General features: G+C 49.1%; 2 protein-coding genes across 2 annotated transcripts in view; one reads left to right on the top strand and one right to left on the bottom strand.

Moving 5' to 3' along the window:
• Window positions 1-27,137, top strand: part of ACACB (acetyl-CoA carboxylase beta) — a 137,811-nt gene that overhangs the window by 55,319 nt on the left and 55,355 nt on the right. Inside the window, 15 exon segments of the mRNA XM_052655120.1 lie at window positions 11,073-11,205; window positions 11,397-11,535; window positions 14,354-14,463; window positions 14,674-14,755; window positions 15,885-15,983; window positions 16,963-17,072; window positions 17,198-17,308; window positions 18,564-18,773; window positions 19,068-19,238; window positions 19,815-19,976; window positions 21,471-21,634; window positions 23,304-23,454; window positions 23,561-23,664; window positions 25,308-25,389; window positions 26,107-26,252. Coding sequence (XP_052511080.1) covers window positions 11,073-11,205; window positions 11,397-11,535; window positions 14,354-14,463; window positions 14,674-14,755; window positions 15,885-15,983; window positions 16,963-17,072; window positions 17,198-17,308; window positions 18,564-18,773; window positions 19,068-19,238; window positions 19,815-19,976; window positions 21,471-21,634; window positions 23,304-23,454; window positions 23,561-23,664; window positions 25,308-25,389; window positions 26,107-26,252 — 1,974 coding nt within the window.
• On the bottom strand, window positions 3,755-6,208 carry LOC128062625 (serine/threonine-protein kinase MARK1-like). Its single transcript, XM_052655121.1, is given in 3 exon segments — window positions 3,755-5,650; window positions 5,712-6,011; window positions 6,014-6,208. Coding segments are annotated over 3 exon segments (2,391 nt in total).

Here is a 27,137-nt window from a genome sequence, read left to right as displayed (position 1 = left end):
GGCATGTGCACAGGCTTCCCTTTAGTTTCGACACATGTGCTTCTCATCATAGACGGCCAGGTTCTCTAGTTGTGGCACGTGGGCTCTAGAGTGAGCGGGACCTCTGGTTGCCTCATGACATATAGGGTGTTAGTTCTTCAGCCAGGGATCACACCATCCCCTGCATAGGAAGGCAAATTCTTAACCTCTGGACTACCAGGGAAGTCCACCATTAGGATTTTGAATGTTTGCGTTTCTTATCAGGAGCCAAAGCACAAAGTGTGGAAACAACTTTCCCATGACTCCCCAGGTCGTAAGTAGTAGATTCTGATTCAAAGCCTGGAAGGATGGCTCTAGTCTGCTAGGATCTCTCAGCGGTGGCACTGTTAACATTTGGGGCCCTGCAGATGGTGACTGGAGTCACGAAACTAAAAGACATCTGCTCCTTGGAAGGAAAGCTGAGACAAACCTAGACAGCATATTAAAAAGCAGAGCCATCACTTTGCTGACAACAGTCCATCTAGTCAAAGCTGTGGTTTTTCCAGTAGTCACGTACAGATGTGAGTTAGACTATAAAGAAGGCTGAACCGCAAAGAATTGATGCTTTCAAACCGTGATGCTGGAGAAGCCTCTTGAGAGTCCCTTGGACAGCAAGGAGATCAAACCAGTCAATCCTAAAGGAAGTCAACCCTGAATATTCATTGGAGGAACTGATGCCGAAGCTGAAGCTCCAATACTTTGGCCACCTCGTGCAGAGAACTGACTCATTGGAAAAGACCCTGATGCTGGAAAAGATTGAAGGCAAGAGGAGAAGGGGACGACAGAGGATGAGATGGTTGGATGGCATCGCTGACTCAATGGACATGAGTTTGAGTGAACTCTGGGAGATGGTGAAGGACAGTGAAGCCTGGCGTGCTGCAGTTCATGGGATCACAAAGGGTTGGACACAACTTAGTGACCGAACAACAGTCTTTGTGGGGGGCTTTGCAGGATGTTGAGAAGCATCCTTGGCTTTTATCCACTAGATGCCAGGAGCACATTTTGACACCCAAAAATGTCTGCAGGCATTGCTATGTGTCCCCAAGGGAGCAGGGTTGCACCCAGTTGAGAACCCTGGCCTTCAAAATTGTGTCTCAGATGTAAGTGCTTATTTTTCAAAGTCCAGACCATATAGTTACTTCCATTGATCTCAGATGGCTTTCTGCCTTGAAATTAGCTTCCAGGGGTCAGGTAGAGTCGGACTGGAAGCCCAGCTCTGCCACCTGCCAGCTGTATGACTTGAGGTCTGTGGGCCTCTCTGAGCCTCGGTTTCTTTACTGTGTGCAGGAGATTATGGCCTCCCCTGTGGAAGGCTGTGGGGATTCAGGAAGGCCCCCTCTGGGCCCAATCTATGACGACACTTGAGGATGTTTATTCCTTCCTTCCGCGTGCAGCCCTGCCTGTTCTCATGCCTGGGCAGCTGACGCTGCTTGGTGTTTCGCTGACAGCTCTCTTGCATCGTTGCCTGCACCTGAAGCCATCTCCAAAGTCACCGTGGCGTATTTCAGCCCCCACGCTTGTCTTGGAACGAATGCCGGCCAAAGGTCAGCCCCCCAGAGCTAATGTTGATTGGCCTCCAGCTTCGTCAGAAACAGATTAAAAATAGCCACCGGCTCTGAGGCTGACCCTGAAGCAAAGCCACCGCAGCAGCACTGTGTGTTCACCCACCTACTTTGCTGTGATGGGTTTGGGGCCCGCCTGATGGAGGGGCTGTGTCACCAGTTTTGAAATCAAAACGGCAGGCATGAATGGTTTTCCCCAGGCCACAGAAAGGTGTTTTTCTAGCGGTTAAGTTTTTCTTTGTTGCGCTTTAGGTCAAATTGCTGAGTTTTAAGGCTGTGTGTATAAAAATGGGATGTCTCAGATTTTCTGAAGCTGGAGGATCAAGCTAGCTGGTTGGGGAGACCATGGACAGGGTGGGGAGAGTGGGTGGTTGGGGAGGAGGCCCTGGGCGGAGGAGCAGCCTGATGGCATTCTTGGTTAGGTGGGGAGATCAGTAGCCCCTGATTCTCTTGGCATCATTGTACTGTAATAATAAAGTTTTCCGTGCACCCAGTGCTGGCTTTTACTTTCTTTCAGTTCAGTTCATTCCAGTCACTCAGTCATATCTGAGTCTTTGCGACCGCATGGACTGCAGCACGCCAGGCTTCCCTGTCCATCGCCAACACCCAGAGCTTGCTCAAACCCATGTCCATTGAGTCAGTGATGCCATCTAACCATCTCATGTTCTATCGTCCCCTTCTCTTCCTGCCTTCAACTTTCCCTCCATCAGGGTCTTTCCCAATGGGTCAGTTCTTTGCATCAGGTGGCCGAAGTACTGGAGCTTTAGCATCCATCCTTCCAATGACTATTCAGGACTGATTTCCTTCAGAATTGACTGGTTGGATCTCCTTGCAGTCCAAGGAAGTCTCAAGAGTCTTCTCCAACACCACAGTTCAGAAGCATCAATTCTTCAGTGCTCAGCCTTCTTTTTGGTCCAACTCTCACATCCACACATGACCACTGGAAAATGTGCTAGCTTGTTTAATCCTCACAATCCAGTGAGGTACGTGTTATTATCCTCACTTTACAGTGGAGGCTACTGAGTGCCTTACCTGATGGAAACCAAAATGACCATGGCTTTCAGCATCCCTGTTACAAAGTTAATAGCTTTCTCTTCTTATCGAAAATAATCATAGGACGATGGAAAATTTAATGAATGTAGGCAAAGAAAAGAAAACAGGAATGACCCGTTGTTCAGCCACTGTGAGAAAACTGCCCGTTTTGGTGTCTGCTTTCCTACATGAGAGGTCTGCAAATGACGGCACTGAGGCCAAATCTGCCTGTTTTCTAAAGCAGGGGTCCCCAGCCTCTGGGATCTAATGCCTGATGATCTGAGGTGGAGCTGATGTAATAATAATAGAAATAAGATACACAGTAAATGTCATGTGCTTGAGTCATCCTGAAACCATCCCTCCCCCCTTGCCCTGTCTATGGAAAAATTATCTTCTACAAAACTGGTCCCTGGTGCCAAAAGGTTGGGGACCACTGTTTTAAAGAAATAAAAACAGGCTGTTATTCAGTGAAACAAAACACGCTTGCTGGTTCGCGGAATATAATTCTGATGAAAGCCCTGTCCACATTTGCAAGATGATACTGACCTCCAGAGTCCTTTTCCAAGTCCCATTTCATTTTAGCACTTCAGTCCTAGGAGGTTTTAGAAGAGAAGCTGGTTGCAATTTATGGGAGGCAGGAAGGCCAGCTCAAGGGCCGGAGATCACTTGTCCATTTGTTTGTTCTTTCAGGCAGCGTGCAGAAGCCCAGTTGAACTAAGAAAGTCTTCATTGAAAAATACAAATCCTCTTATGGTATACCCTCATGCCCTCACGATGGGTTTCTGTCATTCATTTCTGGTTTTGTTCCCTGGCCTGGAAGTCCGTTTTTTCATTTTTTTTTTTTTTTCAAGTTTTTAAGCAATCATCTGTTTTATTATACAACTCTATAAACAGAAGATTAACAGAAACACACAATATACTTACCTGTACATGTGAACCTACTATTTTAGCTACAGATATTTATTATAGTTCATACTGACTTTAATTTTATAGTTCGTAACTATGTATAACCTTATTGCAATAAGGGCACATTCTACATGGGGGAGATTCACAGGCCAATCACATTAGGCATCACCAGTACATTCAAAAACTGTACCTCATATATGGGTGTATCTTCCCTGATACTGTAAATTCGAGTGTCTTTACAGCTTAAGCTCATTTGCTATTTTAGATGCAATGTTTTTAAAGGCAATAGATGTCCCGGATATTCGCTTGAAGCGGACTCCGTTGAGGGACAGTCGTGGCAACTTGCAGACTTCCATCTCCCACTGCACGAGGCTATCCTGCCTGGCATCACCATGGACGCAGAAAAGCAAAAACCTCTCTTTCTGTTCATAATCACAGTTATTTGCATCTAACACTTTGCGGATTTCTCTCATCATGTCATTGGGGTCCATTGAACTAGTGGTCTTCATGCTCCACGTGAACCGCAGAGAACGTGGCTTGGAATCTTTACCCTCCTCCTTTTCTCTTTCTTTTGGTTCCCCTGTTGTACTTCTTGAGGTGTCGGCTCTGCCACTGGCTTCGCCTTCACTTGGATCCCTGCGGACAAATTTGGATGTTATTTTGCTTATTATACCAGTGGACGTGCCCCTCCTGGCGTGCGCGAAGGCCCCCGGCTCGTGGGACGGGGAGGCGGGCGGCCCGTTGCAGGCGGCGCTGCGGCGCTCGCACAGCTGCTCCCCGTGGAAGGTGCTGCGGCTGGAGCTGCCGCGGGGGAAGCGGGTGCGGTCGGGGGTCGAGGCGCTAATACCGTGAGCAGATGGCGACGCAGCAGGCACGCGCTGGGTTGTGCCGGGCCTGTAAGCTTCAGAGCTGTCTTTAATGGTTGGCAGTGTGACTTTAATAGGATGGCCGGAAGCGGACATGGACTTCTGGTGGCGGGGTCGTGCCGAGGGCACAGCGGAGGCCACGGCGGAGCCTGCAGTGGACATGCTGCTTGCGGACATCTCTGTAAGGCTGCTGTCTTTTCCGTTCTGCAATGCTGTGTATCGATCTGTGGTTCTTTCGCAGACCTACGTATTCCTTCTTGCCATGCTACCTCCAGGATACACATTGTTACTTGGAATAGTTGAAGACTTTTTTCTTTCTGGCCCTACAAGAGGACTTGCAGTCATTTCACTTTTTGATCCAACTGTTGTGCTGCCAAGTTTACGAGCCATGTCTTTGTCCCACTCCTCTTTCTGTTCACTTTCCACGCTGTTAGCCTGAGGCCTTTTGGTGTATGATACAGCAGGAGGAATGGATGGACCAGCATGATCACTAAAGCGTCATTGCTTCTGGTTTGCTGAGATGCTCCGCTGGACCCTCAGGTGAGCAGGGGACTGCAGGGTGCTGTTGTTTAAGTCACTGCTGGGCCGAGACCTCTGACACAAGTTTCCACTGGATAATGATTCACCCCCTTCAAATTCAGGTGCTTTTCTACCTAGAAGAATATAAGTAGCCATGACTTCATCATATTTCTGATTTATTAAGGCATCATTTATCTCATCTTGTACAAAACCCATGGTGATCATGATATCTATTCTTTTTGTGTCATTGAAATCTGGTTCAGGCTCAGCATATGGCTTTAGTTCTTCTTCATGACCAACATTCATCCACCGATCTTTCATTATTTGTTCTAAGCTGCCTCTCTTAACTGGATTCAGCACTAATAATTTCTTCAAAAGGTTTTCACAGTCTGTGGACATATAGAAGGGAATACGGTACTTCCCTCCTAAGACCTGCTCCCGCAGTTCCTTTAAATTCTGGCCGTCAAAAGGCAAGGAGCCACTGACCAACGTGTAGAGAATGACGCCGAGGCTCCATACGTCCACTTCAGGCCTGTCATACTTCTTCCCTTGGAAAAGCTCAGGGGCAGCGTAAGGTGGGCTGCCACAAAATGTGTCCAACTTGTTCCCGACTGTAAATTCGTTACTAAAACCAAAGTCAGCAATTTTAATATTCATATCAGCATCAAGGAGAAGGTTCTCAGCCTTAAGATCACGGTGAACAATGCACTTTTGATGACAATACTGCACAGCAGATACAATCATATTCTTCATACTGGCAAGGTTCCTTCCCTACTCGACTAAATAAAATTGATCATAGTCTTTAAACCTGCCTAAATTTTGCACGGGCCTCTTTTTCTTTCATTCTTCCATGGGGAACTAAGTAATCAAATACTTCACCCCCACTTGCGTATTCCATGACTAAATAGAGAGTCTTCTCTGTTTCAATAACTTCAAACAATTTTACTATGTTAGGGTGATTCAATATCTTCATTATTCGTACTTCTCGAAATAACTTTTGTAGACTAGTAGGATTTAGCTGAGTTTTGTCTATTATTTTCACAGCAACCTCTCTGCCGGTTAGAACATGCCTTGCCAATTTCACTTTGGCAAAATTTCCCTTCCGAATATTGTCTTTTGTAATCGGTAATTTCCAGTGTGAGGCTGTTCGTCTGTTGCTGACGTAACGGAGTTTCTACAGCGAGGGATGTTCTGTCTGCTACTTGATTTGGTTGGCTGGATATGGGGTTCAGTATATCCATCCACAGATGTATGGTTCTCCGTGTCCCGCTCGTTCACCGTCGGCAATGGCGTCCGGGCCGACATTTTGTGCGGGCGGCGGGGTCGGGCCGGGGTCTCGCGGGCCGGGCCGGGCCCGGGCTTGCTGCGGGCCCCGGGGGCGAGAGGCAGGGGTTGCGGCCGCTTCGTGCGAAGCCGGGGCTGGGCCGGGGAGAGCGGCTCCCGCAGGCCGCGGGCGGTGCAACAAGTGGCCGCGGCGGGTGAACGCGGGGGGCGGGGGACAGAGGACGCGGAGGAAGAGGAGGGGGAGCCGCTTCCCGCGGCGGCGGCGCCGCCGGGGGGACGCGGGCCGGGGCGAGGGAGGGCTCCGGGCGAGGGCGGTTGCCCGGCGCGGGCCGGGTGGCGAGGCCCCGTTTTTTCATTTCTGATAGGCAGAGCCTGGAGAGGGTGAGGGGGACAGATTGCAGGTTTCTAGAAGGCTTTCCCCATGGGGAACTATCCTGGATGCAAAGACTTTGTGTAGCAGGAAATGCCCACACCCAACATTTCCTGGTGTGATGGCAAGAGCCCCAGTCCTGTTTACTTGCTGGGTGATTGCCTGGCTGGGCCTCAGTTTGCCTATCTGTAAAATGGGATCTCTTTCCCCCAGTGGCTTATTGGCCTACAACTTTGCTGTTCCCAGTGGCCTGCTGGCAGTGTTCCTTAGGACCTGTCAGTTCTTCACCAAAACTTTTTGGCCCCTCAGACCCACTCAGCCCCACCCTCCCAAGATGCCTGGTGACACAGTTATTGGACACATCCCTCAGTGGCAAACCTCTAACTTAATGCCTGGCAGGCGGCTGTCTCCCTGGTTGAATAGCCCGATGGTGGGATGAGAGAGAGTGGACAGAATGCCTGATTCCGCACCTGTCTGAACCTCACCAAATGACAAGAGCTTTTTCTTTTACATCTTATTTGTTCAGTTTTGGCTACACGGTGCCTTCATTGTTGTGTGTGCGCTTTCTTAGCTGTGCTCAGCGGAGGCTACTCTCTGGTTGCGGTGAGCAGGCTTCTCATTGCGGTGGCTTCTCTTGTTGGGGAGCGCGAACTTTAGGGTGCTAGGGCTTCAGTAGTTGCAGGGTGTGGGCTCAGTAGTTTCGACTCCTGGGCTCTAGAGCTCAGGCTTAGTAGCTGTGTCCCAAGCTTAGTTGCTCCGCAGCATGTAGGATCCTTCTGGACCAGGGATCAACCCTGTGTCCCAGCCGTTAGCAGGTGGCTTCTTCACCACTGGACCACCAGGCGATTCCAAGATTTTTATTAAAGAGCTGGAAACCCATCAGGTCCTAGCAGAACGGAAGCAGGAGTTAGCAGTGACATTTTGGAAACTGGAAAGCAGATGAACAAGCAGTCAGTGGTTAACGGAACCAAGAGGTCTGAGCCATAAGGAGCAGAGAGAGAAGCTGAGGGCCTGTATCCCGAAGGCGCCGGGATCAGCAGCATTGTGTGCTTCTGCATCTGGGGACCCCAACGTGAGGAGGACAAGGTGAAAGAATCCCAGGTCCCCTCATCTGCCCAGGTTACTGGGGGCTGCCCACTTCCACCCCAGTTGCAGGCAGGCGGTTTGATCTCTGGAGGATGGGAAGTAGAGGGTCTTTGGACTGGACACTGATGAGCATAGTGGAGCATGTGGGGCCTACTTCCCAAACTGGAGGATGGGTGCTATGTCGCTGCTGAATCCTGAAAGCTGTCCTATTCTCCAGACCTGTCCCAGCGCCTGGCCAACCTTTAACTTTCAGGCAGAAGGCTGAGCACCAAAGAATTGATGCATTCGAACTGTGGTGCTGGAGAAGACTCTTGAGAGTCCCTTGGACTGCCAGGAGATCAAACCAGTCAATCCTAAAGGAAATCAACCCTCAATATTCATTGCAAGGACTGATGCTGAAGCTCCAATACTTTGGCCACCTGATGCAAACAGCTGATTCATTAGAAAAGATCCTGATGCTGGCAAAGATCGAGGGCAAGAGGAGAAGGGGACTACAGAGGATGAGATGGTTGTATGGCATTGCTGACTCAATGGACATGAGTTTGAGCAAACTCTGGGAGATAGTGAAGGACAGGGAAGCCTGGTTTGCTGCAGTTCGTGGGGTCACAAAGAGTAGGACACGACTTAGTGACTGAACAACAGAAGCCCCACAGACTTGTCCTCACTGGGGGAACTGGACCAGCCAGCGAGGATGCCTCAAAAAATACTTGGAATTCCCCAACACACAGCCCTCCCTCCCAAACCACCCTGCATTGAGCTCAGGGTTCAGTGACTTCACCACATGCCCAGTACTTTTCATCAACTCTCTGGTTCCTGCTCTTGGTCCTGAGAGAGCAACCAAGGCTTATCATACATTCAAGTGCAGTTTCTAAGATGGAAGGCAAACCGCCAACACCCAACCAGAAGGGACACAGGAAACATGGGAGATACAGAAACCACATCAGGAGAAGAGAACTTGGAAAAGCTATCGTAAATACTCTCATCGGGGGTAGGGAGCACACATAGGAACAGGGTGCATAGGAAAGGGGACATTTACAGCCCCAAACCAAGCTCTTAGACATTAAAAGCATGCTATTAGAACAGTTAGGAGATAAGGCTGAGGAAATAGCCCAGAAGGAATAAGAAGAGTGGTAAGAGAGGGAAAAATATATAAACCTGTGGGCCAATTCAGGAATTTCAACATCCAGATAATAGGAGAACATGAAGAAAAAAGAGGCAGTTAAGTCACTAAGGAGATTTTGTTGTTGTTCCTCCCTGAGTTATGTACAACTCTTTTCAACCCCATGGACTGCAACATGCCAGGCCTCCCTGTCCTTCACTATCTCCCAGAGTTTGCTCTAACTCATGTCCGTTGAGTCAGTGATGCCATCCAATCATCTCACCCTCTGTCGTCCCCTTCTCTTCCTGTCCTCAAATCTTTCCCAGGTTCAGGGTCTTTTCCAATGAGTTGGTACTTCACATCAGGTGGTCAAAGTATTGGAGCTTCAGCTTCATCATCAGCCCTTCCAATGAATATTCAGGGTTGATATCCTTTAGGATTGACTGGTTTGATCTCCTTGCTGTCCAAGGGACTCACTCTTGAGAGTCTTCTCCAGCACCATAGTTTGAAAGCATCAATTCTTCAGTGCTCAGCATTCTTTATAGTCCAACTCTCACATCTGTACATGACTACTGGAAAAACCGGTAGCCTTGAGTACCCGAACCTTTGTCGGGAAAGTGATGGAAGATTTGCAGATAAATCTCCGGATTTCAGTTTCCAGATTGAAGGAACCTGACAGCTTCCCAGTGTTACTGATGGAAGTAGACACATACCTCAGCACATTCCTAAAATTCTTCCCTAAACTTACAGAATACTGGCAAAAAGAGAAGAACCTACAAGCTTCTGGATAAGAAAAAACAGGTCACCTACAAAAGGACCAAGGATCAGCATAGCTCTGGTTCTAGCATTCTTGAAAGCCTCAACAACAATGGCTTGAGGCTTCCAAAATTCTTAAGGAGAAGGCTTTCCCTCCTAGAATTCCATGCACAGCGACATGATTGGGTCCAGTGTGAGGGCAGAAGGAGGACAGTTTTAGAACATGCAAGGCCACAAAACATTTGCTCCCCCGAACACATTTTCTTAGAAAGCTACTGAAGGATGTCTTCCATTGAAGCAAGAGGGTAGATCAAAGAAGGGCAAGACATGGAGGACAGAAAAGCAAAGGGATCTAAGAGGACCAAAGGAGATCTCTGGGGTGAGAGCAACAAAAGAAGCCTGTGCAGCCGGGACCAAGACAGGCACGTTGGGGCCTCGCTGTCACATGTCCTGCAGAGTGTCATCTTTTTAACGGGATGAAACCACTGTAGGATGTGCCCTAGCAAGATGAAGGGGTCTATCAAAACAGAGGGAGCCATGTGGCACTCTGAATTCGGGGCATAAAACCCCCAGGAAAGGCACAGGGAATCCTAAGGATGTCGGTAAAGGGAAGTCCCAGCTGATGGTTGTACAGGGTCTTAGTGGACTGTGTCCAGATGCAAGCAGTGTCGAGGCCTTCAGGAGGGATGTGGCCAATGAAAACGCAGTGGAACTGATTGTCTTACGTGTCCTAGGAGGCTGAGGAGTGAGATGAAGATGCAAGGAAAACCAGGCTAAAAAACAAAGTAATTAACTCCAGGAAAATAAAAATAAGAAAGGGATATCTGATATGCCACAAACCCTCACCTGTGAATAATGATCCCAGACTCATAAAACACCATAAATCTACCAAATTGCAGGTTACCTGTGTTACGAGGTTGGGGAAAGGGGATGGGGTGGCTGCTTAAGAGCAGTAATTCCGTGTCTGCCAAGATAACAAGCTCATAGATGGATGATGTCTTAATGGATGACTCACAGGATAATGTACACACATCGTTCAGAACCACGGAGATGCATAAATGCCAGAGTCAAATGTGATTTCCTCTGGAGTGGGGTTCTAGAGGGGCGATGGGACAAGGACCTTCTATTTTGTTGTTATACATTTCTTTATTGTTTTCAGCTTTTTTTAAACCTTGATATACAAGTACAGAAAAGCACACAAAAGGTACAAACTGCTTCACAAGTATAAAGTATCAGAATGTGTACTTCTCTGATCTTGAACTTGTACCCTGTTGTAAGTTTTGGGTTTTTTTTTTTGGTATTATTTGAGTTCCTAAATTGTGAGAATTTGTATAAAGAGTGAATTGAAGATGAAAACCCTGAAAATACAGCTTAGGACAGATCAGGGGTTCTCTTCTGCTTCTTTCATGTTCTAACCTCTTGAAGTCTCCTCGTAAAGTGTTTCAGGGTCCCCAGAGAGGGACTGCAAAGCTGCAGGAGTCTGATGGAGTTCGGCTTCTCTGTGGAAGTGAATTTCCTAGGGGCCTGTGCGGCCCCAGCCTGCTTGCTCACGGGTCTGCCCTGCTCCCTCGCAGGCCCAGCATGTCGGGGCTTCACCTGGCAAGAAGGGGCCGAGAGCAGAGGAAGGTGGACCTGCACAGAGACTTCACTGTGGCTTCCCCTGCCGAGTTCGTCGCGCGCTTTGGGGGGCATCTGGTCATCGAGAAGGTACAGGTGGGGTCCTGGCATTCGGGGTGGGGTGGAGTAGGCCAACCTGCCTCAGGCTGCAGAGAAAGGCCTGCCCGTTGGTGAGCACTCGCAGAAGCAGGAGGTACCCTCGGAGGCTCTCAGAGGTGAGATGAACCCTGGGGTAGCACGTAGCCTCCAGCACAGGCCCCCTGCCCTTTTCCTCTGTCCAGGTGCTCATCGCCAACAACGGTATTGCCGCCGTGAAATGCATGCGCTCCATCCGCAGGTGGGCCTATGAGATGTTCCGAAATGAGCGGGCCATCCGGTTCGTAGTCATGGTAACGCCAGAGGACCTCAAGGCCAACGCAGGTACTCCGACCCTGACTCCCTCCCTCTCTGCCACGCCCCATCCTCACCTCCTCCACTCAGCCTGGGCCAAGTCCATCCTGTACCCCAGAGAGCATTGCAGGGTACCTCTCCTGATTCCATATTTATTTCCCAATCTTCTCTATTTAATTAAAATGTCTGCTGCTAACAAGAGTGACCCATATACCTTATAAAAATGCAAATGGTTAATATGCAAAGTGAAAATCTCACCTTTGAGGAACGTCCATGTTACAGTAGCTTGGCATCTTTTCCTCCAGATGCTTTTTTCTTGCATGGGTATGTGCTGTTTTTTCAATCATTCCTTCATTTTTCTACTTATTTACTACTCCATGTCTATCAGCATAGATCATTCTGTTAATAACTATTGGGCAGTGTGATTTTTCTACAGTCCATGGGGTTGCTAAGAGTCGGACATGACTGAGCAACTTCACTTTCACTTTTCACTTTCACGCATTGGAGAAGGAAATGGCAACCCACTCCAGTGTTCTTGCCTGGAGAATCCCAGGGACGGGGGAGCCTGGTGGGCTGCTGTCTATGGGGTTGCACAGAGTCAGACACGACTGAAGCAACTTAGCAGCAGTTTGATTTTTCCCCTGAACAGTTGCGTCCCTTTATAGATTCTTCACACAGCAGCCAAACAGATCTTTAAAAATACAACTCAGGTTCCATCAGCATGCCCCGCCCCCCACCCCGTGTCCAGCACCAGCTCCCTCACCCCCCAAACCTCCCCATAGTGAAGGTCCTGGGCTCTGCTCTGCACTGATGGAGTCTCCATTTTATTTACTACAGTGAGGACAGGTTTGCTCGTTAGCCCCATTTTACAGATGAGATAATTGAGGCACAAAGGTGTGACTCAATTGCCCAGGGTCCTGGGGATTGGAACCATGGGCTGAGTCCACAGCCTGATGCTGTGGGGTCACTCCTCACACTCGGGCTAAAATTTGAGAACCTCACCAAGGCCAGTTAAGACCTCACATGACTTGGCCCCTGCTGGCCTCCCAAACCCCCATCTCCTGCCTCTCAGCCTCCATTCCTGGGTCCCAGCCCCACTGGCCTCATCAGTGTTGGCCTCACTCTTTTCTGTTGCAGAGGCTTGGAAAGTTCTGGACCGTTTGCTGCCAGTCCTTTCCGGAAGCTCTTTGCACAGCAGGCCTCCACTCCCCCACGCACAATTTGAATGTCATAGCTCTCCTGGTCATCCCTGTCAGAGCCTTGGCACTGCCCACAGCCTGTGGTTACCCTGCTTGTTTTCTTGTTTATCTTCTCCAACATGAAAATAAAATTCAACAAGGAGTGGGGTCATGGCCTGACTCCTTGATTCGTAATCTCTGGGACCTCTCCCGTCACCAACACACCACGCTGGGTCAACATCAGAGGCCGGCAGGCCAGAAGGGAGCACTGCTCTCGAGTTTTTCTCCGAGTCTGCACATAGCATTCGAGAGTTCCTTCTCAGGGTCTGTGAGAATGTCATAGTACAGATGTACTAACTCCTGACTTTTGATTGAATCTACCTTTGCACAGTTCAAAACACTGTTCTGTGAGAAGGGTCCAGAGGTTAAGACTGAGCTTCAGCTGCAGGGGCCTGGGTTCAGTCCCTGGTCAGGGAAGTTCCACAGGCGAAAAAAAAAAAACACACTGCCCTGTGAACACCCTTTTACATGTCTTTGGCCTCAATGATGAATGTTTTTTTAGAACATGTTCTTAGAAGTAGGATTTCTATGTTTGAAGAGCATGAGTATATTAAAATCAAAGCATTGTATTGTATTCAGCAATGAAAAGGAAAGAAATCATCACGTTAAAACACAGGTGGGGCTTCCCTGGTAGCTGAAACGGTAAAAAATCCACCTGCAATGAGGGAGACCTGGGTTCGATCCCTGGGTGGAGAAGATCCCCTGGAGGAGGGCACGGCAGCCCACCCCAGTCTTCTTGCCTGGAGAATCCCATGGACAGAGGAGCCTGGCGGGCTGCAGTCCACGGCCATCGGGTTGCAAAGAGTTGGACACAGCTGAGTGACTGAGTACATGATATAGGCGAACCTTGAGGACATTGCTCTCAGTGAAATAAGCCAGTCATACAAAGACAAATACTGTTTCCACTGATGTGAGGTCCTGAGCAGTCAGGTCCATAGAGACAGAAGGCAGAAGGGTGGGTGCCAGGGCGCTGGGCAGTGGGATGGGGAGGTGTCACTTCGTGGGTATCGAGTTTGAGTTGCATGAGATGAGAAAGTTCCAGAGATCTGTTTCACAACAGTGTGACTATACTTGACACTACTGAGCTACATATGTAAAAAATGATTACGATGGGGAATTTTGTTATGTGGCTTTTTTTTTTTGTTACCATGATTAGAAGCAAACACTGTATTGTTTAGTGGCAAAACAGTATTAAGATACATAAGAATTTTTAGGGAGTTCCCTGGTGGCCTAGTGATTAGGATTCCAGGCTTTCACTACCATGGCATGGGTTCAATCCCTGGTCAGGGAACTGAGATCCCACCAGCCACGTGGCACTGCCAAAAATTAGAAAAATATATAATGTTTTTAAAACCCACTTCTAATCCAACTATATTGATAGCTTGCTTCCCTCTTTTTTGTTGCCTTCCAGGCCATGACCAGACACACATATATTTTCACACAATTAACGTCAAACTCAGTTTTTTCTTCAAACTATCATATACGTTCGTTCCTCCATTGTGATCCTAGAATCATCACGGTTATCCTTTCAGTGGCCACGCATCGTCGTGTTCTGTCCTCGACTTGGGTCTGTCAGTCCTTCTGATCGCCTCTCTCTTGTTTAATTCCAGAGTATATCAAGATGGCAGATCAGTATGTCCCCGTCCCAGGAGGGCCCAACAACCACAATTACGCCAACGTGGAGCTGATTGTGGACATCGCCAAGAGGATCCCCGTGCAGGTAAGTCAGACAGGGTGCCCCAGTCTGCCTGTGACGGGGACGATGCCCTGAGCTCTGGAGCAGCCCGTTTCCGCAGTTCGGAAGGGATGGAGGAGCTGGGTCCTGGGAGACTCTGAAATCCAGGGCTGGTAGGACCCAGCAAGGAGCTTTTGGGGTGTGATGGGAGGCGGATTCTTGAAGAAAGACCTCTGTTCGTGCCTCTGTTTACAGGCGGTGTGGGCTGGTTGGGGCCATGCTTCTGAAAACCCCAAACTTCCGGAGCTCCTGCACAAGCACGAGATTGCTTTCCTAGGTAGAGTGCGCCTCCATCAGATAAGTGGGAATGGGGGTCTTGGAATTCTCGCTAATACAGCCCTGGAAGGAGGAGGCCTGTTTGATGTTCCGACATCACACGTTCATGGTCAAGAGCAACTGAGTCCAGCAGTGGGAGGTCACATGGAAAGGTTGGCCAGCCCAGGGAAACAGCTGTTACCATGGTTACCACAGCAGAATGATGCTGGGGCAAGCAGAAGCCTCTGCTGGTGTTCCTGTTGGTACTGAGATACCAGCCACGTTCAGATTTCTAACTCAGGTTGGAAATCTTTAGGCCACACCTTTGCTTGGGCTGTTCTTAGGCCTTTGGAATGCCCTCACCCCCTGGGACCAGAACCCCTCATCTCTGCTACTAATTAGGTAAAATGATACTTACTGTTCGTGGCATCTGTTTGTTTCAGAATTCAGATGTATAATTTGTGAACTTTACTCAGTTAGGTTGTCTGCCATCCTTGTGTGTAAATTGGAATAATTTAGCATTCTCAGTAAATCCCTGTTGCTGCTTCCTAACCTCTGGGCCCACAGCACAGACTCGTGTATATAGCAGCTTGGTGCTAAGTCAGTACCTGATATTCACCTGAGGGTCTGCCTGGTGACCTGTGCTCACTGATGTTCTTTTCCATGGCCTCTCATTGGCTGTCACATGGGACTCTCATTATCTCTCATTTTTAGTTCTGGAAGTGGATGGTCCAGCCCTAGTGCCAGCCAACTACAGCCTACAGGCCAAATCCAGCCTGCTGCCTGCTTTTGTAAATAAAGTTTTATTGAAACACGGCCCTGCCCATTCATTTATGTATTGCCTATGGCTCATTATAGAAAAAGTTTGCTAACCCATGGTCTAGTGTTTTGAGGTGCTGGCTTGCTCCCCTTGGTCTAGTCTTTTGCTGGTGAACTTTGTATAGGCCACTTAGGTCAAGCTATAAATCATGTTTACAGTCCACATGTATTGAAAGTTGGCTGACAAAGTAGCAGACTAATAGATCTTTTTTCTTCCCCATCTTGACTTTCAATCCTTGAAAGCTGGGACCTGGGGACTTCTCTTTTGTGTACCTGATCAGCCCCCAGTTTCAAGGGCCTGAGTCTGCCTTCCCCCTTGCCCCACCCCTCAGGCCCTCCCAGCGAGGCCATGTGGGCACTGGGAGACAAGATCGCCTCCACCATCGTGGCCCAGACTCTGCAGATCCCAACACTGCCCTGGAGCGGAAGTGGTAAGGGGCCCTGAATTTCACTTGGGGAGGACGCCTGGGCCCAATCTTGAGAGCAGAAGGGTGACAGGAGTATGCTTCTTTAATTCTTTCATTTAAAAATTAAAATTATCAAGGAAGTGGTATGATATCGTTGTAGACATCTTAGAAAATAGAAAGTATAAGAAAAAGGAATAGAAATTGTTTATAATCCAATGACCTGGTTTCGATCATGTGTTTTATTATTCCAGCCTTTTCTCTAGGCACATCCGTTTAAAAGCCAGAGCTCTTACAGTTAACAGTTTGTGATGTGTTTGTTTCCTCACTAGTCTGTCTGTGTCAATAAATATACTTCACAACACTTCAGGCGCCTGCATTGGATTATATTATACAGATGTACCTTAATTTACTAACAGTCCCCTGTAGTTATACTCTTGGTTGTTTCCAATTAATTTTTTTCTAAATATGAAAATATTTAAAGCCTTGATGATCCTGTAGCTAACTCTCTATGTACATTTTAATCATTTCTTTAGGGTAAATTCCTAAAAGTGGAATTTTTAGAATAAGTTAAAAAAAAACAGGAAAACATTTCAAGAGTTTCTAAACAATTTGATTTTTTCCTACAAAGATTGAATTTTAAATTTGGAGTGAAAAGTTTGTTTTTGTTTTGTTTGTTGTTGTTTGTTTTTGAAATCTTCATAGGATTTTAGAAAGCAGTGATTGACATACAAATGACTCCAAAAGATAGAGTTGGGGTTTTTTAAAAAAAATTCAGATCAATGGCTGTTCTTGGTAGACTCAGTCTAAATTTTCTTAAGCTTGGTTTCCCATTCAGGGTTGAGTTGGTCCTTAAGGAAATGAAAATGCACAGTGGGAAACTGAAGGACTGTGTCTGAGTTCTGTTCGCCCAGAGGCCAGGTCTAGAGGTGCTGTGGTGGCAAGAGGCACTGGGTCGTGTCTAGGCTGTTTTGGGGAGGATTCTGTTTCCTCTGTGACCCTCCAGGTCTGATGGTGGAGTGGGCGGAACACAGTCTACAGGAAGGGCAAAGGATCAGCATCCCAGAGTCCATCTACAACAACGGTTGCGTGAAAGATGTAGATGAAGGCTTGGAGGTAAATGCAGATCCTTGGAGGGGTGGGGGGGTGGGGGGGACCCGGAGCCAGAACCTTCTCATAAGCCTGGTAGCAGCAGAAACTGTCTAAACCTCTAAAGAGGTCTGTTTGTCCTTTGCCCTCAGGCAGCAGAAAAAATTGGTTTTCCCTTGATGATCAAAGCTTCTGAAGGCGGCGGAGGGAAAGGAATCCGGAAGGCAGAGACTGCTGAGGACTTCCCCATCCTGTTCAGACAAGTGAGCTCCTCGCGCTGTGTGTTTTCCCACGTGTCTTTGGGAATTGTGCTTCTTCGGTTGGTGGCCACCAGATTCTTTCCACTAATGTTATTGTGTCACAACCGAGAGGACGCGTGGGGGAACTGAAATATTGCTGTGTTGTTGCAAAGAGAATGTATGCATCTTTACTCGCAAAAGTCCGGGGCTTGGGTTGATCTGTACACTGTTTCCTTAGATGTTTGATTCTATGGACCAGTGTGTCTATAAAGGATTTCAGAGATACCTGTTTGTGAGGATATCTATCTGTGACTATTTGTCTATCGAGAGATGGAATATTTTGTACAGTTTAGCAGTTTCAGTATTTTTAATGTTTGTAGATGATCAATTTTATCATTGGAACAAATCGTGTATTTACTTATTTATAGCTGGTTTTCTACTTTTAAACCATTTTGCCTGGGGGGTGGGGGAAGGAATACATTAGGAGACTGGGATTAAAATATGCACACTACTACATGTAACATAGATAACTAACAAGCACCTACTGTGCAGCCCAGGGAACTATACTCAGTATTATGTAATAACCTACAAGGGAAAAGAATCTGGAAAAGGGAAAAAAAAAAACCAGCATGACTCCTGTTAGCCACTGGGTTTCTTTCCAGTACTTTTCCTATAGTGTATACTTTTGCACAGACCTTCATATAGTTCTAGATTTTTTAAATTACTTTGTGTATTTCTGACGGTGCCAAGTCTTCGTTGTTGCGCGCTGGCTTTCTCTAGTTGCGGCAAGCATCCTCACTGCGGTGGCTTTCCTTGTCGCGGAGCACAGGCTCTAGAACACGCGGGCCGGTGGTTGCGGTGCACTGGCTTAGTTGACCTGAGGCGTGTGGGATCGTCCCAGACCTGGGATTGAACCTGTGGCCCCTGCATTGGCAGGCAGAGCCTTAACCACTGGACCACCGGGGAAGTCTCCACAATTCTGTTATATTATTTTTCACAGAAGTGGGATCCTGCCGTGTGTTACTGCAATCTCTCTTTTTTTTAAATTGTCTTACGAGTAGCTCCATGTGAATCCTTATTTTTATTCCATATTCTACATTCTGTATTTTTGATCATGTTTGATTTTGAGAATGTTATATCTTTGAGAAGAGGTAACACTAAAAGCTCAACAAGACCGTGGGTATCCCTGCCATTGTTGCGTGCTCTCCTTGGAGAGCTTCCTGCTCCAGTCCTGCTTCCCCAGGGAAGAGCCTGCCACCCTGCCATCCTCCTACCCCAGGTGCAGAGCGAGACCCCTGGTTCGCCAATCTTCCTCATGAAGCTGGCCCAGCACGCCCGGCACCTGGAGGTCCAGATCCTCGCCGACCAGTACGGGAACGCAGTGTCCCTGTTCGGGCGCGACTGTTCCATCCAGCGGAGGCACCAGAAGATCATAGAGGAGGCGCCGGCCACCATTGCCACGCCGGCAGTGTTTGAGTTCATGGAGCAGGTGGGCTCTGGGGAGCTTGGGTGGGGGAGGGATCTCAGCTCAGCGCCAGCGAGAGCTCTCAATGCCCAAGTTGCCAAAGTGGAGTGGGTGTCCAGGAGGAGATGAAGGGGCAGGGGGTGGAGGGAGGAGATGAATTCAGCCTCACGCAGGTTTATTGAGCTATGATCTCTGAGGTCCTGAGGTCATTTACACACTGCAGGTCCTCAGCCTGCATTCGGTCAGGGAACCGGGATGTTTCCCCCCCCTACCCCGGGAAAACCACCGGCATCCCCTTCTTCCCCATCTTGTCTGCAGTGTGCCGTGCGCCTGGCCAAGACAGTGGGCTATGTGAGCGCAGGGACTGTCGAGTACCTCTACAGCCAGGACGGCAGCTTCCACTTCTTGGAGCTGAATCCCCGCCTGCAGGTGGAACATCCCTGCACGGAAATGATTGCAGATGTCAACCTGCCTGCTGCCCAGCTGCAGGCAAGGAGAGGGGCTCTGAGCCCTGCGGGGGCTTCTGCCCAGAGCTGGGGGTGGGGGTCTCCTGTCCTGCTTAGGTCAGACCTCCCTCCATTTGGACTGGCCTGGTCATTGCTTCCTGCTGGGAGTCACTCACACACTCTGGTGGGATATGCCACAGGTCCCTTTGAGTAGGTCACATCCTAAGACCCAGTAGACTCAGTGTGATCCTTTGGCTCAGCTGATGTCCTCCGTCATCCGCTTCTTCCTCATTCCTCCAGATCAGCTTTCCCTGCGTCCTTCACAAAACTTCCTTTAGCTCTGCACCTGGACGCTGTTTCCCCTCCCCTCCCACCTACTAAGAGTCTGTAACTTTTATCTGATGCTCATTATGTGTTGTGACTGTTGCTTCTTTGCCCAAGGACACGGCTCCAAGGGGGCAGAGGCAAGCTGTCTTTTTCTTTCCTTGCGTCTCCCATGTTGTACCATCTTGTGGCCCTAGGAGGAGCTCAGTATATTCCAAATCATTCACTGTACTTGTAGCTCTGTGCTCTGGGTTCGAGGACTGACCCTCTCACGGGATAGACTTCTTGATTTCAGATCGCCATGGGTGTGCCGCTGCACCGGCTGAAGGATATCCGGCTTCTGTACGGAGAGTCCCCGTGGGGGATGACGCCCATTTCTTTTGAGACCCCTAGCAACCCTCCCATTGCCCGAGGCCACGTCATTGCAGCCAGAATCACCAGCGAAAACCCAGATGAGGCAAGTCGGGGGTGGTGGTAGGGGGCCTGCATTTCCACCACCTCCAACCTCCCAGCTTGGGGCAGACCCCAAACCTTAGCCTGGAGGAGACGCCCAGACCTCACAGTTTACAGACAAGGAAATTGAAATGCGGGAAGGGAAGGGATGAAAGGGTTTATCCACAGGTGCTGTGTGCCAGGCACCAGGCAGATGCCTGGTGTGTCAGAGGACAGCCACGCCTCTGGGCATTGTCACCCTATGTCACAGCTCCAGAGGGTGGGGCGACCCGCCTCATGCCCAGGACCTGCTGAGCCCAGGGCCGAGTCCCAGTGGTGCACTGCAAAGGTCACATATGTCCACCTTTGGGACGGGCAGCTGGGTTTAGAGCGCAGATCCTTGGATTTCTGGCCCCATGAACTTTTGACTACATACAACATACAGTCTAAGGCAGCGGTCCCCAACCTTTTTGGTACCAGAGACTGGTTTCACGGAAGACAGTTTTCCCGTGGACCAGGGTTGGGGGCGGGGATGGTTTGCGGATGATTCAAGCACATGGCATTTATTGTGTGTTTTCTTTCTATTGTTATTACATCAGCTCCACCTCAGATCATCAGGCATTAGATCCCAGTGGTTGGGGACCCCTGGTCTAAGGAGTCCCTCTGTGACTTGTTCTTACTTGTGCCTTCAAGTACCAAGCAGCTAGCATCTGTCACAGTTTACGTGTATACTAACAGTTGTCACATAACTACCATAATCGACAATTTAGTTGTTTAATGACTTCATTCAAGAAACTTGGGATGAGAGAAGTTTTATCCCCTCTTTCCTATGGTGACTGTATTAGTTTGGGATCTTTGGCTGAGAGCAAACAATCAGTTCCAGTGGTGGGCAGGCAAAGTGGGAGACTTTTAGGGAGTTGATGGCTTATTCACAGGATGGAGGACCACGTATAGAAAAAACCCAGACACCTGAAACTTTGCGTCTCTTGCCTCCAAGCATGTCTGCCAAAATGAATGCCTTTATCACAGGCGATCCCGGCCAGAGCATTAAACCTACCTCTCCCCTTTTACCAGAATTATACTCAGAAGGGGGTGGGTCGTTCTCACAAAGGGAATTTATGTGTGCGTTAGCATCAACTAGGGCTAACATTGCATTTCTGTATCTGCCAGACTTTTCATAGTCTAGAATTGGAAATCCCTCTCCTCTTATAAACATTTTCTGATCGACAATGGCAAGCACATAAAATCAGTAGGTACCGTCACTCAGCTCCATCAAGTGATTACCGGTCCCCAACTCGGTTGTTATCTTTCAACTTTTTTTTTAAGAATAAAAATTCCACGCCTTGATGTGCTCACATGGATACACCTGCACTGCTCATGACAAGTATCAATATTTTATTGATCACACTAAGCTCTCAGGTGTGGGAGGGGCTCTTGGGTTTTCCTAGGATTTAATTCTGATGAAAATATACCTGGAGTAATAATTTCTTCTGTTTTGCTTTTTCTGTCTGGGCTGCAGGGGTTTAAGCCGAGCTCCGGAACGGTCCAAGAATTGAATTTCCGCAGCAGCAAGAACGTATGGGGTTACTTCAGCGTGGCTGCGACTGGTGGCTTACACGAATTTACGGATTCCCAGTTTGGGCACTGCTTCTCCTGGGGGGAGAGCCGGGAAGAGGCTATTTCGTTAGTATCTCCCTCCCTCCCTTCCTTCCACCCCTTCCTTTGAGAAACTAGAAATTATTAGCCTGTGGCTTCAGACGCAGAGCAGTTAAGGGGATGAAGAGCAGACCTTACCTTAAACACCTTATGCCAAAGTCCAAGAACCCAGTCTGCCCTCTTCCCTCGTTTGAGACCTGTGACAACATACATGGAATCAGTTCACCAAGGTCACTGATCTTGAGCTTGTTACAGGTTGAACCTGAAGGTGATCCAAAGAATGTTCAAGGTGATTCCAGGAGTTTAAAAGGTGCTGAGTGCTATAGCTTTTTATTTAAAAACAAAAAAAAGGTGCAGGGGCCCTCTTTTAAATTTAAGTCTCTTAAGTAGTTCCCCGAGAAATCCACATTGACAAAGAAGTCCTCAAATGCCAAAACACCTACAGCTTTTTAAAAATTGAAGTATAGTTGATTTACAGTGTTGTCTTAATTACTGCTGTATAGCAAAGTGATTCAGAGAAGGCGATGGCACCCCACTCCAGTACTCTTGCCTGAAAAATCCCATGGACAGAGGAGCCTGGTGGGCTGCAGGCCATGGGGTCGCAGAGAGTCGGACATGACTGAGTGACTTCACTTTCACTTTTCCCTTTCATGCATTGGAGAAGGAAATGGCAACCCACTCCAGTGTTCTTGCCTGGAGAATCCCAGGGACAGGGGAACCTAGTGGGCTGCCGTCTATAGGGTCGCACAGGGTCGGACACGACTGAAGCGACTCAGCAGCAGCAGCAGCAAAGTGATTCGGTTAAACATATATATATGTGTACATTCTTTTTTTAAAATATCCTTTTCAGTTACGGGTTATCGTAAGATATTGAATACAGTTCTCTGTGCTATACAGTAAGACGTTGCTGTTTGTCCATCCTATAGATAACAGTCTGCAGCTGCTAACCCCGGCCTCCCACTCATCCCTCCCCTACCCCACCCCTTGGCAATCACATGTCTGTTCTCTGTGTCTGTGAGTCTGTTCCTGTTTCGTGAGTACGTTCACTGGCGTCATATTTTAGATTCCATGTATAAGCGATATCATCTGGTGTGTTTCCCCTATAACACTCTCCCTGATTTCATACAGAGTGGAGTTTTCTGCCCTTTAGACTGGACATGTGTTTGATGGGAGGGGGACCCTCTGGGAAACAGGAGGTGGTTACAGCCAAGCTGGCGACTGCCCTGCTCAGAGTGGGGTATGGGTGTCAGCCATCTGTCTGTGTACCCCAGGCACACTGGGCAGCTGGGTGGACAGCTAGAGAATGACTCCTCCTTGGGACACTGAGGGATTTTGACAGGTCCAGCAGGAGAGAGAGTCAGAGTGACTGGCAAGGTTGATAACAATTATAATCACTAATTAATCATTTCATAACAGCTAACATTCACTGATCAGGGACCATGTCCTTTATATGGGTTGTCTCATTTGAATCCCCAAGTACCTGTGAGAAGGCAGAGTTATCCCCCCATTTTCCAGATGAGGACACTGAGGCCTGGGCGGTTTAGTCACTGGCCCAGGATTTGCTGGGCCAGTCCATGCTGGAGGCTGTCTGATTTGGGACACTCTCTTCTCTACGGTTCTGGCTCATTGGGAACCATGCTGGAGCTGATGACACATATGTGAATTAGGAAAACAATCTGTGTGCCTTCCCCTCAAGGAACATGGTGGTGGCTTTGAAGGAACTATCCATCCGGGGTGACTTCAGGACAACTGTGGAATATCTCACCAACCTTCTGGAGACTGAGAACTTTCAGAGCAACGACTTTGACACCAGCTGGTTGGATAACCTCATTGCCGAGAAAGTGCAGGTAGAGGGCTGCATGCATCTCCCCTGGGGGTCCCGGAACCACCACCCTCCCCCGGCTCCCTGTGGCCTTGGTCCCTGTGGATACTGACGCACAGAGTCTCTCCCAGGCTGAGAAGCCAGATATCATGCTCGGGGTCGTGTGCGGAGCCTTGAACGTGGCCGACTCCATGTTTAGAACATGCATGACGGATTTCCTACATTCACTGGAAAGGTAGGGCGTAGGGGTACTTTCTTTCCCCTCTTGGGATACGTGTTGTGGCAAGTAAGGCAGACACATGTGTTCTTTGGGTGCAAATCAGTCACCACGCAGTCAGTGAACCCCTCCTATCGTCACCTTCTCCTCCTGCCCTCAGTCTTTCCGAGCATCAGGGTCTTGTCCGATGAGTCGGCTCTTTGCATCAGGCGGCCAAAGTATTGGAGCTCCATCTTCGGCATCAGTCCTTCCAACGTGCTTGCCTCTGTAGAATTCCTCAGATACACCAGGGCTGCCCTGGAAGAGGCTGGATGATTGGGGTGGGGGGACGAGAGGGAGTCTCAAGGCTAAGACAGCCGTCATCCTACAGACAGCCACGTACATACTCATGCTGACTTGTGTAAGTTAAGTGACAACAGACAGGAGTTCAGAGAGGAAGATGTGAACTTGAGAAGCAAAGCAGGTTATAGGTCATCTCTATAAATGAATCAGGTGGCCAGTGAAATGGACCCCATGAAGATGGCCAGGAGGTCCCTCTGAGGATGGACCAGGGTTTCCCAGCCTCTATACCACTGGCATTTGGGGCTGGGTCATCTTTTGTGGTGAAGGCTGACCTGTGCCAGATGGGACGTTAGCCCATCCAAAGCGTCCCCTCCTCCTCCTCCGGAAGTCGGGACAATCGAGTGTGTCTCCAGATACTGCCATCTGTCCTCTGGGGAGAGGCAGAAATCTCCCTCCCCCTGCCTCGCCCCCATTGAAAACCACCGTGATGGGCAAAGGAGACTGCCAAAAGGGAACTAGAAGGATGAAAGGTTTTAGTTCTTGGATCATGTGCTTGTTTAAAAAATATTCTTATTTATTTGGCTGCACTGGGTCTTCGTTGCAGCCTGTGGGATCTAGTTCCCTGACTGGAAATCAAACCCAGGTCCCCTGTGTTGTAAGCGCCGAGTCTTAGCCATTGGACCACCAGGGACGTCCCAGACAATATGCTTTTGTTTTTGTTTTTTGTTTTTTTTAGTTTTTTATTTTTTTAATTTTAAAATCTTTAATTCTTACATGCGTTCCCAAACATGAACCCCCCTCCCACCTCCCGACAATATGCTTTTGAACGGTAATAGAGTCACAATATGGGATTCCCTGGTGGCTCAGCGGTAAAGAGTCTGCCTGCAGTGCAGGAGACCTGGGTTTGATCCCTGGGTCAGGAAGATCTCCTGGAGGAGGGCGTGGCAATCCACTCCAGTATTCTTGCCTGGGGACTCCCGTGGACAGAGGAGCCCGGCAAGCTACAGTCCATAGGATTGCACACAGTCAGACACGACCTAAGCACCTAAACAGCAGCAGCAGAGGCCCTGTCCGTGCACTGGTTTCTTTCACAAGCAGGTGGCAGGATTCCCGCGTAAGGACTTTTTCTGAGAAGAAGCAGCATGGAGTTTGCATCTTGGGAAGCCCTTCTAAAATTTCACATCCTGCAGCAAGACCAGTTTCCTTCAGTTCTAAGGGGTATCAGGTTCCTTGGGACTGTCCATCCCTTGACTTTATCAACCAGCCGTGGTGACAGTTAGGAGAGGCAAAGAGCAAGTGGCTTTTAAAATCCAGAGAATGGATGGCCACAGAGTTCTTGGTCACTCCTAGACTCACTGCAGGTCTGTCTTCTCTCCCAGGGGCCAAGTCCTCCCCGCAGACTCTCTGCTGAACATCGTGGACGTGGAATTAATTTATGGAGGCGTCAAGTACATCCTCAAGGTAAAGGTCTCTCTTTCTTGGATGTCTCCAACACTCTGGTGGCTCAAGGGAGTTTTATTTCTGCCACACACCACCCCTGCAATGGATTTTCTCATGCCTGCTCCCGGGACTCCCCTTGCAGTTCCATGACCTTGAAACCTATGGGCTTTGGGTACAGAATCCGTAGGCTTGGACCTCATGCACAAACAAGGCATAATAGAGCATGTATTGGTTTCCCACGGCTGCCGTAATTAAGTTCCATAAACTGGTGTCTTCACCAGTTTCACCAGAAATTCATTGTCTCTCAGTTCTGGGGGCCAGAAGTCCAACATCAAGGTGTTGGCTGTGCCGTGGTCTCTTAGGCTCCCAGGAACCACCCCTTTCCTAGCTTCCGGTGGTCGTGGACAGTCCTCGGTGTTCCCTGGCTTAGAGGTTATCACTCCAATTACTGCCAGCCTCTGGCTTTGTATGGCCACCTGTGAGTGTGTCTGTGTCTGTCTTCATCACCCTGTGCCTGTCTGGGTCTCTTCTCATCTTACAAGAATACCAGTCAGACTGGATTCAGGGCTCACCCTAAGCCGGCGTCCCTCCTTAACTGACTACGTCTGCAAAGACCCTGTTTCTGAGTAAGGTGACATGCCGAGGTTCTGGGAAGGACGTGGACTTGGGGGGACACTGTTCAACCCCTCACAGTATGCGAGCAGAACCGTGGCTCAAGGGCAGAACCTGTCCCCACAGGTGGCCCGGCAGTCTCCGACCATGTTCGTCCTCATCATGAACGGCTCTCACATCGAGATCGACGCCCACCGGCTCAACGATGGGGGGCTACTGCTGTCCTGCAGCGGCAACAGCTACACCACCTACATGAAGGAGGAGGTGGACAGGTGTGTGGCCAGGGACACCCGAGCCAGCTCCCCCACCCGCCCACCGTGGGGTCTGTGCGCAGACTCAGGCTCTCAGCCAAGGCACCTTCTCCAGGACCTTCTGGGGCTCTTGGGAGGTTCATCTCGAGGGTGGAATCCCAGGCTGCAGGTTGGCATCCATGGAAGGTCCCTAGGCATCCCTTTTCTAGCAATGTGGACGGATTCAGGGCTTCCAGCTCCACAGCCTGTGAGGTGTGCACTGAGTCCCAGCGGCTCTGGGTCTGAGCTGCAGTGTCCACACCCATTGGAGCAGGGCTGGGGGAAGATGTGGTTATCCAGTTAGGGTAATGGCTATTTATTTGATCATCTGTTGTGTTGGCCAAAACGTTTGCTTGGGTCTTTCTATAAGATGTTATCTACGAATAAACTTTCTGGCCAACTCAATACTTACCCAGGTGTCAGGCTAGGTGTCAGCAGAGAGCCGTGGTCACGACTCATGGAGTCTTGTAGGGAAAGAGACACATCGAACAAGCGGATGGCAGCAGGGAAGGTTGCTGTGGGTCAGGGTGGGTGGAGCATGGGGTGACCCGGAAGCGCTCCGTGTGGGGAGCCTCACGAGACAGAGACCCTGTTACTCTGGGGTGTCTGACCAGCCCGAGCTCACACAATGAAACACAAACCCCTACTCCCACCGCTGAACAGGCAGCAAAGACCCCAGGCCAAGAAGAGTAAAGTGGGGAGGATGGAGGTGGGGCTTCCAGAGGCCCCAGACCTGAAAAAGCTCCAGTTAGGGAATGCAGGTTCCTTTCCCAGTCCATGGAAGAAGGCAGACAAGATAGACCCCAGATTGGCTCTTTTTAACCCGTGTTCTCTCTGCGAAGAATATTTAGGGTGATTATAGGCACC

The sequence above is a fragment of the Budorcas taxicolor genome, chromosome 17, assembly GCF_023091745.1.
Source record: "Budorcas taxicolor isolate Tak-1 chromosome 17, Takin1.1, whole genome shotgun sequence".
NCBI lineage: Eukaryota > Metazoa > Chordata > Mammalia > Artiodactyla > Bovidae > Budorcas > Budorcas taxicolor.
The sequence above is the reverse complement of the archived record's forward strand: the minus strand, read 5'-3'. Positions and strand labels throughout refer to the sequence as shown.